This window comes from Drosophila melanogaster, chromosome 2R (assembly GCF_000001215.4).
Source record: "Drosophila melanogaster chromosome 2R".
Classification (NCBI taxonomy): Eukaryota; Metazoa; Arthropoda; class Insecta; order Diptera; family Drosophilidae; genus Drosophila; species Drosophila melanogaster.
This window is the reverse complement of record NT_033778.4, coordinates 7,418,689-7,435,165: the sequence shown is the minus strand read 5'-3', so window position 1 is coordinate 7,435,165 and position 16,477 is coordinate 7,418,689. Positions and strand designations below refer to the sequence as shown.

Genomic DNA, 16,477 nt, shown 5'->3' with positions numbered 1-16,477 from the left:
TTGTAAGTCAATTAAGGTTTTTCTTCTCCCTTGTTTTCCTTAATAAATAATAAATATTGTTATACAAAAAACTAAAAACAGGTCAACTAGACATAATTAATAAATATTTCAGATGAAAGCCTTAGCTAAACACTGTAAATACCTAATTATACCATTAGCTTTAATGAAATGTACATATATATATAAGGGATAAAGCACAAATAAATAAATAAATAAAATAAATTCATTACTTACCAGGAGTTTCTTTTACTACCAAAGCATATAGAATTAATGACATCGTCGAGGGGGAAAGTGCATTTGAAAATAATTTAATAGAATTTATTTTTAACAAAAATAGAATTACTAGGGGCTACAATTAAAAGTGTATAATTTATGCATGTACGTAGGTTTACATTTAATTTTTGCACGTTTCGATTTGATTTGCATTTCGGTCGGCCTCCCAACCGCACTAAAAACTAAAGCCTAGCTATTTACACAGATCGATGCAGAAGTCATAGTTGAAAGTTCATAGTTTCCCCCTGGAATCCTTCCAGGAGATTGTGCTGCAGCTCCAATTCTATATATCTCTATCTCTGGTTGCGGAAATGCCATGTTATCCGGAAAGTGTGGGGCTATAATGGCATATCGGCAATTGGCTAAAATACTGTCATGGCCGATACTTGAATTTCTGGGTTGGCTGACCCAATTGCCACTGCGGTTTGATATGGTTTCCCGGGCCATGTAGTTCTCCATCGGATCGCCAGCCAGAATCCCCTTGCCAAGCATTTGGAAGCTGAATATCCACTCATGACAGCCTTCCAGCAATCGGGCGATATGTAAAGTTTGTGCTGCTGTGCCGAAGGAGTCCGGCGATATTGCTTGGTGGCCAACCACCACCTCAGAAGTAGAAGCTCTCGCACTGCTGCTGCTGCTGGTGGCGTTGTCGCTGCTGCAAGGCGATGTTGCTGCCGCTCAAGCTGCTGCTGCTGCCGCCACTGACCCCGCCGCTGACCCCGCCAGTGCCACCGGCGGCAGCGGCCGCCTCCAACTAGAATCATAAGTGCTGGTACTCGCCCATGTCGTACATGGCGGTCATGGGCATGGCGCCCATCACGCTGTGCAGGTGCGAATAGGCCACGGCGGCGGTCAGTGGAGGCATTTGCATCTGGGCAGCGGCCGCCGCACTCACGCCTCCTCCGCCGCCGCCGCCACTGCTCTTGGTGGCGGCGACATTGGCGATATTGCTGGCGGGATGTGGCTGGTGCGGATGGTGCTGCAGGCCTTGCTCGGCGGCGACATGCTGCAGCTGCTGCTGATGCAGGCCGTTGTTGTTGCCGCTGCTGTTGCCGGGTGAATGCTGCTGCTGTTGCTGCTGCTGCTGGTGCTGCGCACTCTGGCTGGGCAACATGCTGCCCTCCATCTCGGAGTCGCTGGAGGAGTCAAGGTGCTGCTTGTCCGTGGAGCCGCTGCAATGGAGATGAACAGGTTGCGTGGTTAGCGGAGGTTATTGATTTAGAATGCTAAAGCCAGCATAGGCTACTATACTACTATACTTCTACAACTAGCATTAATACATCATATTGAGCACTTCATGATCTTTATGTTCCAGGTCTCATCTATCCCTTATGTCGAATTGAAACTATCGCCTGCTCCGCCTGCTGAAGACGTGACCCGTGGCATATGGTTTTTGGATGTCAGCATCGCTTACGCTAAAATGTGTCAATTGCTGCAACTAATTTAGTGCTGTCAACACACAAACGCACTCCAGTGCATAATTTATTTATAAACAAATGACAAATGACAGGGGCACAGGCATTGCAATTGAAACGAATTCCGGAAGGAAATCGTCTGCCGCTCGCGTTTCTATAAATGGTATCATGTTCGCCGTTGAGGTGTCGCCTCAGGGAATCCGAATGGAGTGAGGAGCATGCGAGATGAGGAAGCGAGATGGCATGCCCTCCCCGGGGCATTCGGATATGAGGCATCTGATTTCAGTCCCAGGATGACTTTCCACATTTCCAGGGGTTTGCTTCAAGTGGGTGCGAGTGCTGCACACCCCCGCTTGCATCTTAAGTAGCTGACTTTTATTGTTTGTGGCTGAAACTCATTCGAAACTCGAACGCCACTTTGGGGTTAATGTGAGTCCTGCCCCCTGCACTAATGGCTAATACCCGACCATAACAAGACCGAAACTCGAGCAAATGCCAATCTCCCTCCCGCAATCTCACCCACTCCGCTGGCAATCATCGGCAAAGTGTTAATCTTGTCGCCAATTGCATGGCCGAGCACAATCAGTAATCGGTTATCAGCAGCCGCATCGCGGAACCAGTTTGCGAAGAAATTGATGACAGCCACGAGCAACATCAGCAAACAACATGGGGCACCTCCAGGATTGGACCCACCAAACTTTGCATACCCTACTGATAACGATACTTCTTTCATATACCTAATAGTAGATATTTGTTAAACTTGATATGTTACTTGGAATTCCTGATCTTAGTAGCCATTCAAAACCATTCCACTTGGACCTAATGTTTAAAAGCCTTTAATGATAAAGAGACACTTGGTCACTAAACACATGTCGAATTAAAGGAATTATCGACAAATCCATTTGTCCAGCGAAGCAATCTTCATTGAGGGTATTGTTATTTGGGGGAAGGGGGGGAACGAGGCTCGTTCGGGGCAATGCGAAACATTTAAGCGCACACTCGACAAATTTGCGATCTGGCACAATGGGACAGAGACGGAGGGCAGGACAGGACCGATCTGATGGCCGGCAGATACACCACTTCCCCAGCTGCCGCGGATTCCGATTCCTCATTTCTGATTCTCCATTCCCGATTCCAAATCCTCGATTCCGAGCGGGGGATCTGCAGTAGGAGGAGTAGGAGGAGGAGCCCACATACGGCGCAGCTGTACGATATCGGCAATCGTGTAATTGTAGATTGTATCCACCGAGTGGCAGCCACCAACAGCGATGGCATGCCATCCACTTCTTGCAGCGTTTGCATGAACTTGAACTTGCTCCAGCGATCAGAGGCGCAGTGGTGGAGGAGGAGGAGGAGGATGAGGAGGAGAAGGAGGCGGCGGGCGCGAGACCATGTGACATGTGATGGACACTGCTCCCTACTTCCCCAATTTTCCGAAAACGAGTTCGCGCTGTGGACATTAAAGTGACGCTCGTTCCGATCCGCTCCGTTCCGTTCCAAACCGTTCGAGGCAAAAATCGATGGCCTAAGCACAGCAAACATGAGGAATGGCCCATCCCAGAGCGAAAAGTGGGGAGCAAACAAAGGGCAGCAGAAGCATATAAACAATGATATCGAATTACCAGAGTTTCGTAGTTCTGCCCCCCATCTCTGGCGGCTCTGCAACACTTATTAACACATACAAACGGACAGCGCCCACTCTTGTCCCGTCCCATCTCCCATTCCCATCCCCATCCCCAGTCCACATCCACATCTACATCCCTGTCCGCATTTCCAGTGATTGCATTATAAACACACAAAAATGCCTCGGCTCGGTCTAGTTTGGTTTTACCGGGGCACCGAACGGGAGCAGCGAGTCTCAAGGACAATTCCTGGGCCAGGAGTGAGTGTCGCATATAGTTTATAACAAAATGGAATGGCAACCGCTGAGGAGCAGCAGGTTTTGGGTCTCCGTCCTCGTGTGTGGTACCTTTGGCTGAAGGTTCCTCGGGCTTTTCTTCCCGCACATTTCTTTTCATATTTCTTTTTGGGTCCAGAGTTGTGCCCAGTGAGGGGGAATTAATTTTTACTTGTTTGCCCAATTGGTTTTTTGTAGCCGGGCTCTGTCTTAAGCAGATTCATTAGCTTGGTAATAATGCATGATCGGATTATGTTTAACTGGAAACGGAATCGGTGAGGGGTGAATCGGTGGGTTGGGCCACAAACGAGTTTGCCACGTGAGTGAGTTGGTCTATAAAGGTATTTAACATTTTGGCAAGACATCTTTCGCATCGATCTGATGTCAATTGATTGGGAAAATAGAAGAATTGAGAATGGCCCATGACATAACCCCAACTAACTTTCACACGAATGAGTGGAGAACTGGGACTGGACTGTGGCTTCCAAGGAATTCCGTTGCTAATAAAAATTATAAGCCAATAAATCCTTAAAGAAAACAAACAAACAAACAAGAGGCTCAGGGCCCTGCAAGATCGCTGAGATCGGTGAGATCGGGATATTTGGAGAGATACGGGCAGATCAGGAAGATCGGGAGGATCGAGAGGGCCAAGGAACAGGTTGAGTTATCGCATTGCGCGATCGGTACACAAATCTCGGGACGTGTGCTCAGCAGGACACCCAACTAAACGGGCAACGGCGATCCATAAGTGGAATCTGAAAAGGTGTTGATCATAAATTATCATTTAATTTACGCATGTGTGTGGCTGTTGTTAATGTTCGTGGCGACCCTCTGACACTCGAAAACGCTCGCTCGAGGATGGGGGAACCTGGACCTGGGTCGGTCGTCTCACCTCGGCTGGGGCTTGGGGTTCTCCTGCTCGTCTAGCCGACGTCTGGCTGGTTATTGTTGGGCATTGTCTACAACTATGTAAGATCCCAAAGATTAACCCAAAGTCCGAGCCCAGCGCTGTCATCGTTATAAGATATTTTATTATCGCTCCGGCGAAGATCCCGAAACTCGAAGGTGGAAAGCTGTACGTAGCCTGTGTGGCGTGTGGAGCATTTTATACTGGTCGAGAATTGTTTTGACAGTTTCTTATAATTTTGTGGCCTTTTAATTGCCCGGCCCGAGGCAAATCGGCTGATTCCTGAGGAGAGCTAATCGCGTCCCCAGGCCCCCCGCCGATGGCAATCCAACTTTTATGTAATCCCCAAGTCTTTTCAGCACTTTGAGGTTTACACACTTTTCGTGGGAGCACCTAGAGGAAGCCCCATGGAAAACAATTGCTCAGGTCAAGTCGAATGAGCAGCTAAAGAAGTTTCCATAAAGAAACAAATATTTGTTTTATATATTTTCAACTATTGTAACTCAACCCATTGGATACGCAAAGATTTAAGAAAGGAAGTGGAACTGAGAGCACCTGAACTTCACTTGGAGTTTTTTTTCAGGAAATTCGAATAAAGTAATGTATTGTAAATTACACCACAACAGTACTAATTTCATTTTCTATACCTTTTAGTAATGATATTAATGTAAATAACCAATCATCCTGTTTGAGTAATGCAATAAAGCAGCATGCCCAGTTCTTCATTTTCGGGAGCTTTCCATACTCCTCGTTCGCACCAGATGAGATCTAATTATTGTCAAGAGAGTGTACACTTGACACCCACTCCCGGAAAAGCGCGATGAGCGGTTGTCAGTGCGGATGGCAAGCGCCTCCGGGCGATTCCGTACCACCAGCCGGTCCATCATCACCAACAACATCATTATCAACGCCATCGGAGCACGGATCGGGATGGAGAGGGAGCGGGCATGAACTGGGACAGCAGCGAGATTGGGAACGGGAACCGAACTGGCGAACTGAGCACACAAACACAAAGGCGAAGATGTAGAGTAGAGTAGAGAAGAGAAGAGACCCTCCGACGGGCAAAAGCGCAAAATACATAATAATAAAAACAGAATGTACAATAAAACGAATAAAAATGAATAACGTGCTGGCGGGGATTGGAGCGAGGGACCGGCGGTGGGCAGCGGGGAGTGCGGGGTTGTCAGGGCGAACGAATAAAGAACACACGCACATTTTGTGGTAACCCGATACCCTGGCCAGCTACCCTCCAGCCAACCGTGGCATTCGACGAACGCAAAATGATGACGATGTCTGGGGGAGATGCGGATTCGATGGGCAGGGGCTGGGGTAGGGGCAGGGGTAAGGGCAAGGGAAGGGGAGTGGGATGGACTTGGGACTGGAACTGGAAGTGGAACTCGGACTGGGTCGCCTCGGTGGTGAATACATACATGGAGATGCAGGGGCAGGGGAAGCTCGTCTGCAATTGGGACTGTCTGTGTGCAAGAGAGGGAGGGAAGAACGCTTAAGGTACTGGATTCCCGGAGAAATGGCTCATAATGCCTGGCAGATCAATCAAATGGCCCCTGAATTCTTCTCTTTCATAACGAGGATTCCTTGAAACAGCAAAGAAGCATCTCTGTCTTGGGTTAGATATTAACTCATTGGTTTAAGGATCGTTATTCTGCTAGAAGGTTTGGCCATATGGATGATATCTTGAAATACTAAGTTATATAACAAAATTTAAGTTTAGGACAATGTTGAAACAGAAGAACATTTTGAAAATTTTTACATCCTTAATACAGGTATATAAGATTTGTAAAATTGTATCTTTTCAAGTATCTTTTACGAATGTTTGGCATTTGGCTTATGCTACCTTTCAACCTGAGGTCATTAATCGGATATTTATGTAACCGAAAGTCCCAGAATGCCAGAATGCTATTGTAAAGGTTGGAAAGTTGATAGGAAAATATCGGATTACGGCTAGATTGTTTGGGTTAGTTCTTCAAAACTTTTCACCCAACTTTGCATTAAACAATGCGACGGAAACCCGATATTGTTATTGGCAGTATTTTCGAGCTCTCAGTAAGCAGTGCCCTTCAATTCAATTCAAAATTTACAAAATTCTTCGTAAAGAGAATATGCACAAGACCTGGAATAAGGCGTTCCACAAGCGCAAGCTGGTGAGCTCAGAGCGTAATAATGCATCAGCATGCGAAACTATTCCCAATTCTTCCAGTGGAGGAGCGTGTCCAAGCCCGGAAAGCTGGTGTACTACATGCAGCCGCTAATCGAGCACCTGTTCGACACCTGGATGCAACCACTGCCCTTTCCGACGCTCCTCAAGTTCATCTACAGCTGGGTGCTGATCTTCTTCATCATGATTCCGATGCTCTATCCGCTGCTCGTCCTCCTCTCCTACTACGGCATATTCCAGTACGCGGCGGAGGAGCACTTCGGACTGAAGACGCCCGAGAAGTGGGACCTCCTGGGCGCCGCCGCCAGGCTGTGGCACTTCGAGGTGACCAACAGGAAGTATCTCCTGTTCGTGTCCATGTACATTGATCGCTACCGAGTCGTTTTAACCGCCATATCTTCGACAGTCGACTATATGCGCATGGCTCTGTGGTTCGTCTTCAACTGAACCAACAGCCGGAGTCCTTCGATCCCTACTTGCGAATCCCGTTTGCGGGGGAGTTGGCTTAGTAACTGCCTTTGGAGTGGATAATTTTAGGTCTTTGGGTGGAAGTGTTTCGTACGAAGAACTTAACCAATTAAAAGTTGAGCTGTATTCTATTCTGTAATTCTATGGGTATGGATATAGGATGAATCGTTTGGTTCCATCTACCTAGTCTTTGAGCACTCTGTCCTCCATTCTCTTTTGGCCCAGCGAAGGTAGTGCCTATGCAAACAATAACCACTTTGCCAGTTGCTGGGCCGTTCAAAGTGCCGCTTTGGATTCAGATTTGGCGCCGTTGTGGTTTGCTGGCTGCCACAAAGCTGCATGGAACATAGATACACACACCCTCATGCAAAAGTAAAAAAACAGAAAACGAAAAGAGCGCAGAGGAGAGGAGCAAAGCGGAGTGGGGAGGGGAGGGGAAACAATATGAAAAAGTTAAAGTAGCAGCACACTGAGTTGCTCATCGAGGCAACAGCCATAAACATATATCAGGTTACCTCCAGGAGGAGCTGGAGGTATGCAGCTACGCAGTCCATAGTACGGCAAACTATCGCAGAGAACGAACGACGTGTATCTGTGAGATACTTTCGACGACTGGCCGTGCATGGGTGTGTGCGCGAGTGTGTTAGTGTGCCTTGCGGTTGCCACGGCATCCAATTTATAATATTTTTTGCATTATTTCTGTTTTACCATTTTTTATTTCCATTTTTATTACGACAATTTCTCGCTTTTCGCCTGCCGTTCGTGCGGCGAAACTGGGCGTAAGTGATATACCATTTAGCATAATGGAACTATCCTGGCGAAAGTTTGGGACTTTTGCCAATTTGACCCGGCTAATGATTGTCCCACCCAACTGGAATGGCTAGAAAGACAGCGGAATGGCCACTATCCCATTAGAAATTTGAATTTTCACTCTCTCGGCTGTTTGCACTTCACATGACTTCCAGCCGGATCGCAGGACAAACAAAAGGATGCTCGTCGGCCAAAGGATGTTTTATGTTTGAGAATCTAACTCCTATCTTTCGAGGATCTACGCCATCCCTCTGCCTCAAAGTGGAAACATCCGAAAGGAGTGGCTCAACTGCCCGAAACTATTTGCTTAAGCGGAAATGCAGATGTTCAGATGTTCAAATCGGGTGGCGGAAGGGAAGTGGAGGGAAGTGAAGTGAAAGGACTGGGGTTTTTAATTAGTGACGAGGCCTGCGAGACATATGCCGGAGATATGCGTGTACCGAAGGCAAACATCAACAAATCAAATAAAAATACAAATAAAATAAATATATAGGATCGTTTTGGAATCTGGAACAACATGTTAATGACTTTGTCAGCGACTCTTTCTTTCTTTCCCTCCGCATTTAACCACATCTCGTGTGCCAGTTGCGTGTTGTCCTTGGCACTAATTAGCCAGCCCCCCCATTGAACGCCCACCCACCCGATACCGCCCACTCGGCGACCTTGAAAGTAAATGCCGTCAGCTTTTGTAATTGAAATTTTAAATGCAAATTAATATATTATTTTTTGCGGTGCCTTGCACGCGCTGACACTTGTCAGATGTATCGCAAATAAAGCATAAATATACTCGTATGTGCAGATGCCCCCCTCCCCCTGCCACCCGCAACTCATATGTACGTATGAAACGCTGATATAAGCAATCTAGATATATCTATCTATCTTTGGAGTACGCCCAAAAATATCTCAGTTGTCCCCCCCCAGTGAATCAGACGGGGCAATCAGCTTAGATCTATAGTAATTAGTGATTTGGTGCAACTCACTCTTTGTGTTCGGCAGCTCGATCTCTTTGTCGTCGGTTCTTGAACCAATTGGAAACCTGTAAAAGCACAGAAATAGCTTAGATACATTTGTAAGCATTCGCAAGATTCTGCCCCATGATTAATGGGATGCAATTAACATCCTCTGCGAGGAATTTCAATTGAAATTTGTCAAAAGATGCGTTTGACATTTATATTTCACTTCAGCCGCTCGCATCTCTGCTCTTTGCATCTTGGCATCTGGGCATTGCCATCGACTCACCTGCGTGGTGGTCAGTCCTGTGGCCTCGGCCAGATCGCGTTTCTCCCGCGGCGATGGATACGGATTGTGCGAGTACCAGTCCCTCAGTACGGAGCGCGATTTTTCCTGCGGATGAAAAGGTGTCATTTTAATCAATACGTATGGAGATAAACCAATTATAAGCCCCTAAAATCAATGTTGTCATATATCAAATTGTAACTAATATGAATACGAGTGAAGTGAAAGCACTTAATAGTCAAGCTTTTCTATCTATTAGAAACATATCTAAGAGCGAACAAGAACCTACAGTTCTCTTTATTTGTGAATTATTTTGTTTTGCGAGATCTTTTAAAATTAATAATAAACCTAGATTGTATAGAAAGCAAAAGGGTATTCCGTTTACTACCCAACTGTGTCAATCCTTTTTTCTTTATATTCCCAAATTGCGTCAAAACTGGATGATTCGTGGGGCGTAACTAGGACTCAGCCCACATTTCCGCGCGCTACTTGAGGCAACTGTAAGCCCGTCGAAGAGCAAACAAAGCGAATCCCGTCCAGGATGTGCCTCCGATAAGCCCGAAAGGCGTTACCCCCAGCGCAATCAGGCGGTTCGCAGTCCATGCAATCAGACAGGCGAGCGGGCATTTGTACGATTTCCGCGCTTGCCACAATTAAAGTGGAAAGCGGCCAGGACGACGTGGAGCTGGTGGCCCGAACTCACCTTAAAACAGTAGCTCGTCTCCTCGCCATCCCAGATGGTGCGGGGCAATGGAAATTTACGGCGAACACGATATTTGCCAACAGCACCCAAGGGTCTTCCGCGCAGTTTTTCGGCTTCCACATAATGCGCTACAGTCGTGGAGAAGAAAGGAGGGGGAAGTCAGTTTGGTTGCGTTTCTGGCCCCAAAGATTTGGGCTTGGGCAGCGCAGCGGGCTGGAGGTTTGGAGGATCGGGGGGTTGGACGGTTGGACGGTTGGAGGCTCACCTTTCAACCACAGGGCCTGGAGCTTGGCGTGATTCTGGGCCGAGAAGTGGTGATGCTCGAGCAGGCGGTACAGCTCCTTGTATTGTCCCCGGTGGAATGCGACGACCGCCTTGGCCTTCAGCACGGACTCGTTCAGCTGCAGCTTATCACATTGTGGCAGCGACCAGAGGAAGCGGCCCAGTCTTTCGATGTTGCCCGCCTGCTGGAGAACCTGTAGGTGTCCGGGTAAAGATATACATTATAATGTCATCTAAATATTTCACTAAATCTATTGAAGCTATCATGACTAATGGTGATTTCCTTCCATAACTTATTCTTACACATTCTACTTATAGTTTGTGATTACCTCGCAAACACAGGCCACCTGCTCCTGGGTGAAGCCGAAGCTGGGCAGGTTCTCCCTGCCGCCGGAGCCTCCACCACTGACCACTCCGCCGCCGCCGCCGCCGTTGCTGCTGCTGTTCAGATGGAGGCCACCGCCTGCTCCGCCGCCGTTGTGCGCCATGATGTCCAGAGTGCTGTTGTTGTTATTGCTGGTGCTGCTGTTATTGTTGTTGTTGTTGTGCAGGGCCACCGATCCGCTGAGACCGGTGGGACTATAAGGAGGCGTGTGACGGGCGGTGAGAACGGCAGCCGCATTGGCCGCGGCCAAGTCGTAGAAATCTGTGGCGGGATGCTGTAACATTTTCTGCGGGAATCGGTTGCCTGGCTGGATGTTGGTGGGGTGGATTTCAAGGACACCGCTACAAGTTGCAGAAGGGATCGATCAGTTGAACTGGTGAATGGTGTAACCTAAACTAGTAGTTGCCTAAATCTTTGGTGTTTTGAGCGCTGCAATGATAAAAGTAATAGAAAATCGCCATAAGTTTATGTTTGCATATTGAAAATACAAATATACAATGTGTGTACAGGCTTAAAAAGCCACTGTATGCTAAATAGATAATATCTGTGTTGCTTGGAGCCATAAAAACCCACGATTGCAACACACAATTTTAGGAAAAACTCGCGCCACATTCTGCGTTTAGTAATTAGCCCCCTAGTATTCATCTTTTTATTACCCCGCTCGATTAATATTTAAACAGCTCTCTAATTGAGACACATTAGGCTGTGAAAATCACCATTGAATGGCAAGTGATTCGAACAAATGCCAAACAAAACAAGCGCGTCTGCATGAGTTTGCCATATTCATAAGCATTAGAGATCCAAATTCAAATCCAAATTGAAATCGAAATCAAAACAGAAGTGTACAGTACAGTGGAGAACCTCGATCCGACCCCATGTTGTCAAACATGATTAACCGAGTCCGGGGGCAATTATTAATGCGGCATGTTCGATGCTCGATAATCGGAAATACGGCTGGCCATTGCCATCGTGGAGCTCTCTAACCTGTCCGCACCCAACCGACCAAGAGATCTCTTACGAAAATAAACTCTTTACACAATATAGTACGTGTATATGGGGCGCATGGTGTTTCGGTATTCCTCCGATTTCACATTTCACATTTCCCATTTCACATTTCTGTATTCGGTTCTAAGAATATTTCTAAAATTACCAGGCGGCAGCGACGACGACGACCATGCCTCCGCCGCCATCGCGAGGGAGTGAGCGAGAGGCGCGAACGTATCCCCCAGATAGAATATCTATGAGGTATAGACGATGTTTTCACATTTCAAAACAATGCAATCGATCTGTCCGAATAAACTGATATATGTAGATATATCAGCCACAGATATCTGCGTATCTAGGCCCCTCCCCCCCCCCCCCCACAAAAGCTAAAGCTAAAGATCGGGCTATATGCACACTGATTCTCGTGTATCGGAGTCGAGATATTCTTGGATCTGCTTTCGGTTTCAGTTCTCGTGTGTGCCGGCCAGATTATATATACAAAAAAACAAGGAACAAGAAACAAGAAAATAGAGATTCGTTCTGGCTGCCGCTGTAACGAAAATACCAACGCCAAGTTGGCTGCTCTTGAGTCATCGGCCTAGGCCAGATCCCCCGCAGCCGCCGCCTCGCCGAAGATTTCCATCGATTCGATTTCTTCAGCTCGCTGCGATTCTTCTTTCTCCGCTGCTTGTATTTTGTATTTTCGATGGCCTGTTTCATGTTTGACGCAAGTAAACAAGCAAAATGCGAACGTGAAACGCAATACGCGATAAATTTTCAATCTGTTTTGGCCAACAGCAATCCAGCAGTTCAGTTCACAAGTGGATAATATTCGATGGACACAATGCATTCTGGACATATTGCCGAACTATTAGAGCCGATTTACGCCTCATTCGATCGGATTCTGAGCTCTTCAGCCACATTGGACCATAGCATACTGGCATACCAAGGTTTATGGCCCTGTACCGTTGCACGATCCCAAGTGGAAGTGGAAGTCCCTGCCCCAAAACGAAGAAGAACACCAGCAGCTACGACAGCAGCGGCCTCGAAAGATATTCTATCTGTATCTTTTGGCTGCCTCTTCAGTTCGCCTTGTGGGAGATCTGTTATCGCGCGCCTGTAGCTGCCTGACTTTTGTGGCATTCGAATAAAATTAATTTAATTTATTTTACAAATTCTGTAATTTATTATCTATTGGTTTCTGTTTCTGTATCGTGTTTGCCCCATTCCCCTTCCCCTGTGCTTCTTCCTACTTTTATAAGATTTTAATTTGAATGTCGTGGAATCCCTGGAAATCTGAAAGCGGACACCTAACTCTATTGGGCTGTTAATCAAATTGAATTGTTCGAGCTGCCGTGGCTGCAAGCGTTGTTCGCCTAATTAGTTTGTAATCAAAGTCAGCTTACGATTGACTTGTTGATGGATTCGATTCAACTCGCAGGGCAGTTCCAAAGCCCTAAGTCCTAAGTGCACTTCGGGAACTCTGCAGGTGAAGTGTGCCCCAGCTCGAGGAGCACCCAGCTCAACTTGGAGCATGGTGCCATCGCAATCGCAAAAAGCACAAACAGTGCGCCTGTTTCTCGCGGCTAACACCGAAATCATCTGCTCCGGCGTCTGTGTTTATACAATGTAATCGAATGGGAATGGGATTGAGACTGTGACTGGGGATTGGGGATTGGGGATTGGGGATTGAGGACTGGGAAGACGTGTGCCATGCAACCTGTTGTGGGCCAGCCCCCGTTCCGGGTAATTCGAACGGCTTTCTGGCCGCTGGTCGGGATTAGTAAGCGCTGCTGCTGCCAAACGGTCGAGACAATCGCTGCTATCCGCCAGATACTATTTTTAACATTTTCCGTTTAATTGCCGCGTGAGGGAGCTACGCACAAAGAAATCGAATAGAGCGCGGCGCAATGAATGAAATTTGTCAATTTAATGGGTTGCACACACATGTGTCTCTGCCTCCGCAGCCGAATGTATCTGCATCTGCATGTCGGCTGCTTTTCGCCTTGCTGCGCCGCATTTGCCAAACTTTGAATGAAACTGAAGTGCACTGGTCGAAAGTCCCGCCGGTGGGGAGCTCGTCCCCAAATTACGACGGATTCTGCACGCCGGTGCGTAAAATGATCAAAGCTGCTGCGGCCAAACTTGCGTATCTGTATCTGTTTCTGCCCGAGTCCCGAATCTAGGCGAATGGAATGCGCAAATTTGTCAATTTGGCCACTTCCGAGATGGAATCCACATGGCTGGTATCTTGATGATCCGAAATAGGCAACCAGAACCGTACGCAACATCTGCTCCCATCTCTGCACTCAATTAATCATTCGACTTCTGACGACAAACACGCGTTGGCCAATTCGTTTAAACGCTCCCAATCCCCCGAATATCGCAAATATCGAATTTAGCCGGACAAAAGTGGGTCCACGCCCACTCATCCTCACACGAAGTACAAAAGTTGTCGGCCAAACAGTCGCTATAGTTAATAATTTCATAAATTTTGTGGCGAGAAACGAAATGATAAAGCCAAATGGTTTCATAAATAAACACTGTGTGCGTTGGTTTCGAGCACCAAACGGTTGGAAAGCCTTTGCGATGAATGAATGACAACTGGAAACTACTTTTCCTTTGGATCAAATCCATCTCATATCTTTTCCTCTAATTAATAAATACATCTGAGGTGGGTGGGCCGTTGAGTAGCCAACTTGGAAACGTGGAAAACTTAGAAAAAAATTGAGCGGTGAATAAAACAACAGAATTTTTCTTTTGGTGTGTAAACAAGTTTCCTTTCCAAATATAAGTGAACATGCAATTCCCGTGCTTTTGCCTTCGTTTCGATTCCCTCAGAATTGCTTCTCAAGTGCCTCGAGTTGGTTTTCCGATGGCTTTTGGCCATTTGGAATTCGCCAATGCCACGCCGCCAAAAAGCGAAGTGCACTTTGGCTCTCAGCTCTCCTCATTGAAATCGGCAAAACGTTGTGAATCTATGGACTTCGATGATAGATTGATCCATTAGAAAGCGGATAGAGATACGCCGTGACATTTATGGACTGCATTAATGTTTTCGCTGCACACGCTTTAAAGGCTATTTAAAGCACTAAAATATATTTTTAAATGAAGTCTTCAAATAGGCAAAGTGATTGATACTTTCTCAGAGAACTTTAGGCTTTTCTAATCAAGAATAACGCTTTGCTGTAAGTTCCATTTTAACCGTATGGGATGTTTAATAAAAGGTCTATGTTCTATGATCTTATCTATAGGTGATAAGTGATTTCTTGAACATGTGGTTAGTTCTTCTAAGGCTTAGTTTGACCTATTGAAATTATTATTTTTCTGAAACTTTTGTATATATTTATGGTTTTATAATTTTAAGGTTCCAATATGGAAATGTATAATCTAATATTAGCTATATTTATTCACATAATCGTCCCGAAATTTATCATAGTTATTATATCTCCTTTTTCAAGTATCAATGCCAATTTTATTTTAAATTAATCCCCCATATACCATTCGTTTTTCTTATTGTGAAAGAATATCCGTCCTACTTATGCATCTACATATATTTTTGCCATGGTTTCTAGTGTTCCACAGTAAACTTTTGCCGTCGGCAGCATGAAAACTGAATCTCGCTGCTCACCTGTATTTTGATTATTTATTGTTGATACGTATCCGAGTTTGTTAGTTTTTGTTTGTTACTCTTTGTTTGGGTTTGTGCCTTTTGCCTTGGCTTTCCGATTCGACTTGTGCTATATCCGCAAATGTTAGAGTTGGCCAAGAAGGCGCTGATTTCGGCTGTGCGGCATTTCCTTGATTTGCATTTTGGCCAAACTCTTCAAATCGAAGCCATGTGCCGTTCGCGCACGCACACACTCTTAGTCGCGATCACACTGGGCACTAACTAACACAAGCTTGCCGTTGAATATTGCTCATACGCACTGTGCGAACACGTGTTGCAAATTACTTTTCGCGAAAACTTCGCTGTCCTGCGCGACTCGGACAAATTGCACCTGCAAATTTGGTGGGCAAAGCTGCGACGACAGCACTGAGGCAGTGCCAACAAAAAATGGCCGCCCGCGGATTGATTAGCTCAATTTTGCTCGCTTTTCTCTCGCTTCGTGTGCGTTTATGTGGCGCGATACTGATGCGTTCATTCAGGAAACACGCAAATTAAATATAACTTTGTGCGCGGGACGTCAAAAGACCGCCGGATCCGGCCTGGATTACTAAGCGAGCGACGTGGGTAGAACGGGCAGCGAACCGCACGCGACGGAATCTCGAAAACAACTGAGAACTCTCCGGTTCTCAAACCTAATCGAACCGAAAACGGCCGAGACAAAAGGCAGAAAATGGTTGGTGCCGCTGGCGGTGTGCGTGCGCCAGAGCGAGATGGCCGACTGGTCGTGCGAGTGTGTGAGTGAGCGAACACCAAGGGGGTGAACTGCACAGTGGGATGCACCGACACTTTGTGCGTCACTTTCCAAAAACGTTATAGGAAAATAATGGAATCAAGTGAAGCGAGACTTACATTCACTGACTTTTATAAAGTCACTGGGCACACACAGTTCATGATTACACATATATGAACTGATGATAACTCAGAATTCACTACGTTTTAGTTGTTTTCAATATCTTGCCTTTACAAGTGTTTTTATTTTTATTCTATTTTATTTTATTGTATTCTAATGTTTTCGTAGTAAGACATAGTACATTTTTCCGTTATTATATGCTATTGTATCTTCAAAACATTAGAAAATGGTTTTATATATTTTTAAAGTGGCTTACAATTAAGTTAAGTTAAGTTAAGTTAATTGGACAAATATTTTTATAAACGTGTAGCCATTGAATTTGACACACGGTGCCAATCGACAACAGTTTGACAGCCACTGCGAGAGGGGCAGCGTGCGAAAGAGCGAGAGAGCGCATAAACAGGTTGACCGAAAGAACGCC

The 16,477-nt window shown here is 46.1% G+C and overlaps 2 protein-coding genes and 3 long non-coding RNA genes across 6 annotated transcripts, besides 1 other annotated feature; 4 read left to right on the top strand and 1 right to left on the bottom strand.

Moving 5' to 3' along the window:
* Positions 1–218: part of a mobile genetic element that runs on past the window's edge.
* Positions 219–293: 75 nt separating this feature from the next.
* On the bottom strand, positions 294–15,816 carry so (sine oculis). The gene is made up of 7 exons (NM_057385.5): positions 15,168–15,816; positions 10,497–10,981; positions 10,151–10,361; positions 9,886–10,013; positions 9,186–9,290; positions 8,927–8,982; positions 294–1,445 (listed from the first exon to the last, which is right to left on the bottom strand). The coding sequence occupies exons 2-7, from the start codon at positions 10,833–10,835 to the stop codon at positions 1,034–1,036; spliced, it is 1,251 nt and encodes a 416-aa protein (NP_476733.1). The 5' UTR covers positions 10,836–10,981; positions 15,168–15,816; the 3' UTR covers positions 294–1,033.
* On the top strand, positions 2,670–3,470 carry lncRNA:CR44204 (long non-coding RNA:CR44204). Its single transcript, NR_124452.1, has one exon. It is a non-coding gene; the product is annotated as a long non-coding RNA:CR44204 (long non-coding RNA).
* Positions 5,171–5,670, top strand: lncRNA:CR44203 (long non-coding RNA:CR44203). Its single transcript, NR_073853.1, has one exon. It is a non-coding gene; the product is annotated as a long non-coding RNA:CR44203 (long non-coding RNA).
* CG11145 (uncharacterized protein) lies at positions 6,573–7,261 on the top strand. 2 transcript variants are annotated; one of them, NM_136431.4, is made up of 3 exons: positions 6,573–6,654; positions 6,711–7,015; positions 7,075–7,261. In NM_136431.4, the coding sequence occupies exons 1-3, from the start codon at positions 6,613–6,615 to the stop codon at positions 7,175–7,177; spliced, it is 450 nt and encodes a 149-aa protein (NP_610275.2). In that variant the 5' UTR covers positions 6,573–6,612; the 3' UTR covers positions 7,178–7,261. The 2 variants fall into 2 exon arrangements, with proteins under 2 accessions (NP_610275.2, NP_001369064.1); NM_001382010.1 differs by having other exon boundaries at positions 6,711–7,261.
* Positions 12,172–12,670, top strand: lncRNA:CR44202 (long non-coding RNA:CR44202). Its single transcript, NR_124451.1, has 2 exons — positions 12,172–12,267; positions 12,335–12,670. It is a non-coding gene; the product is annotated as a long non-coding RNA:CR44202 (long non-coding RNA).
* Positions 15,817–16,477: the final 661 nt, after the last annotated feature.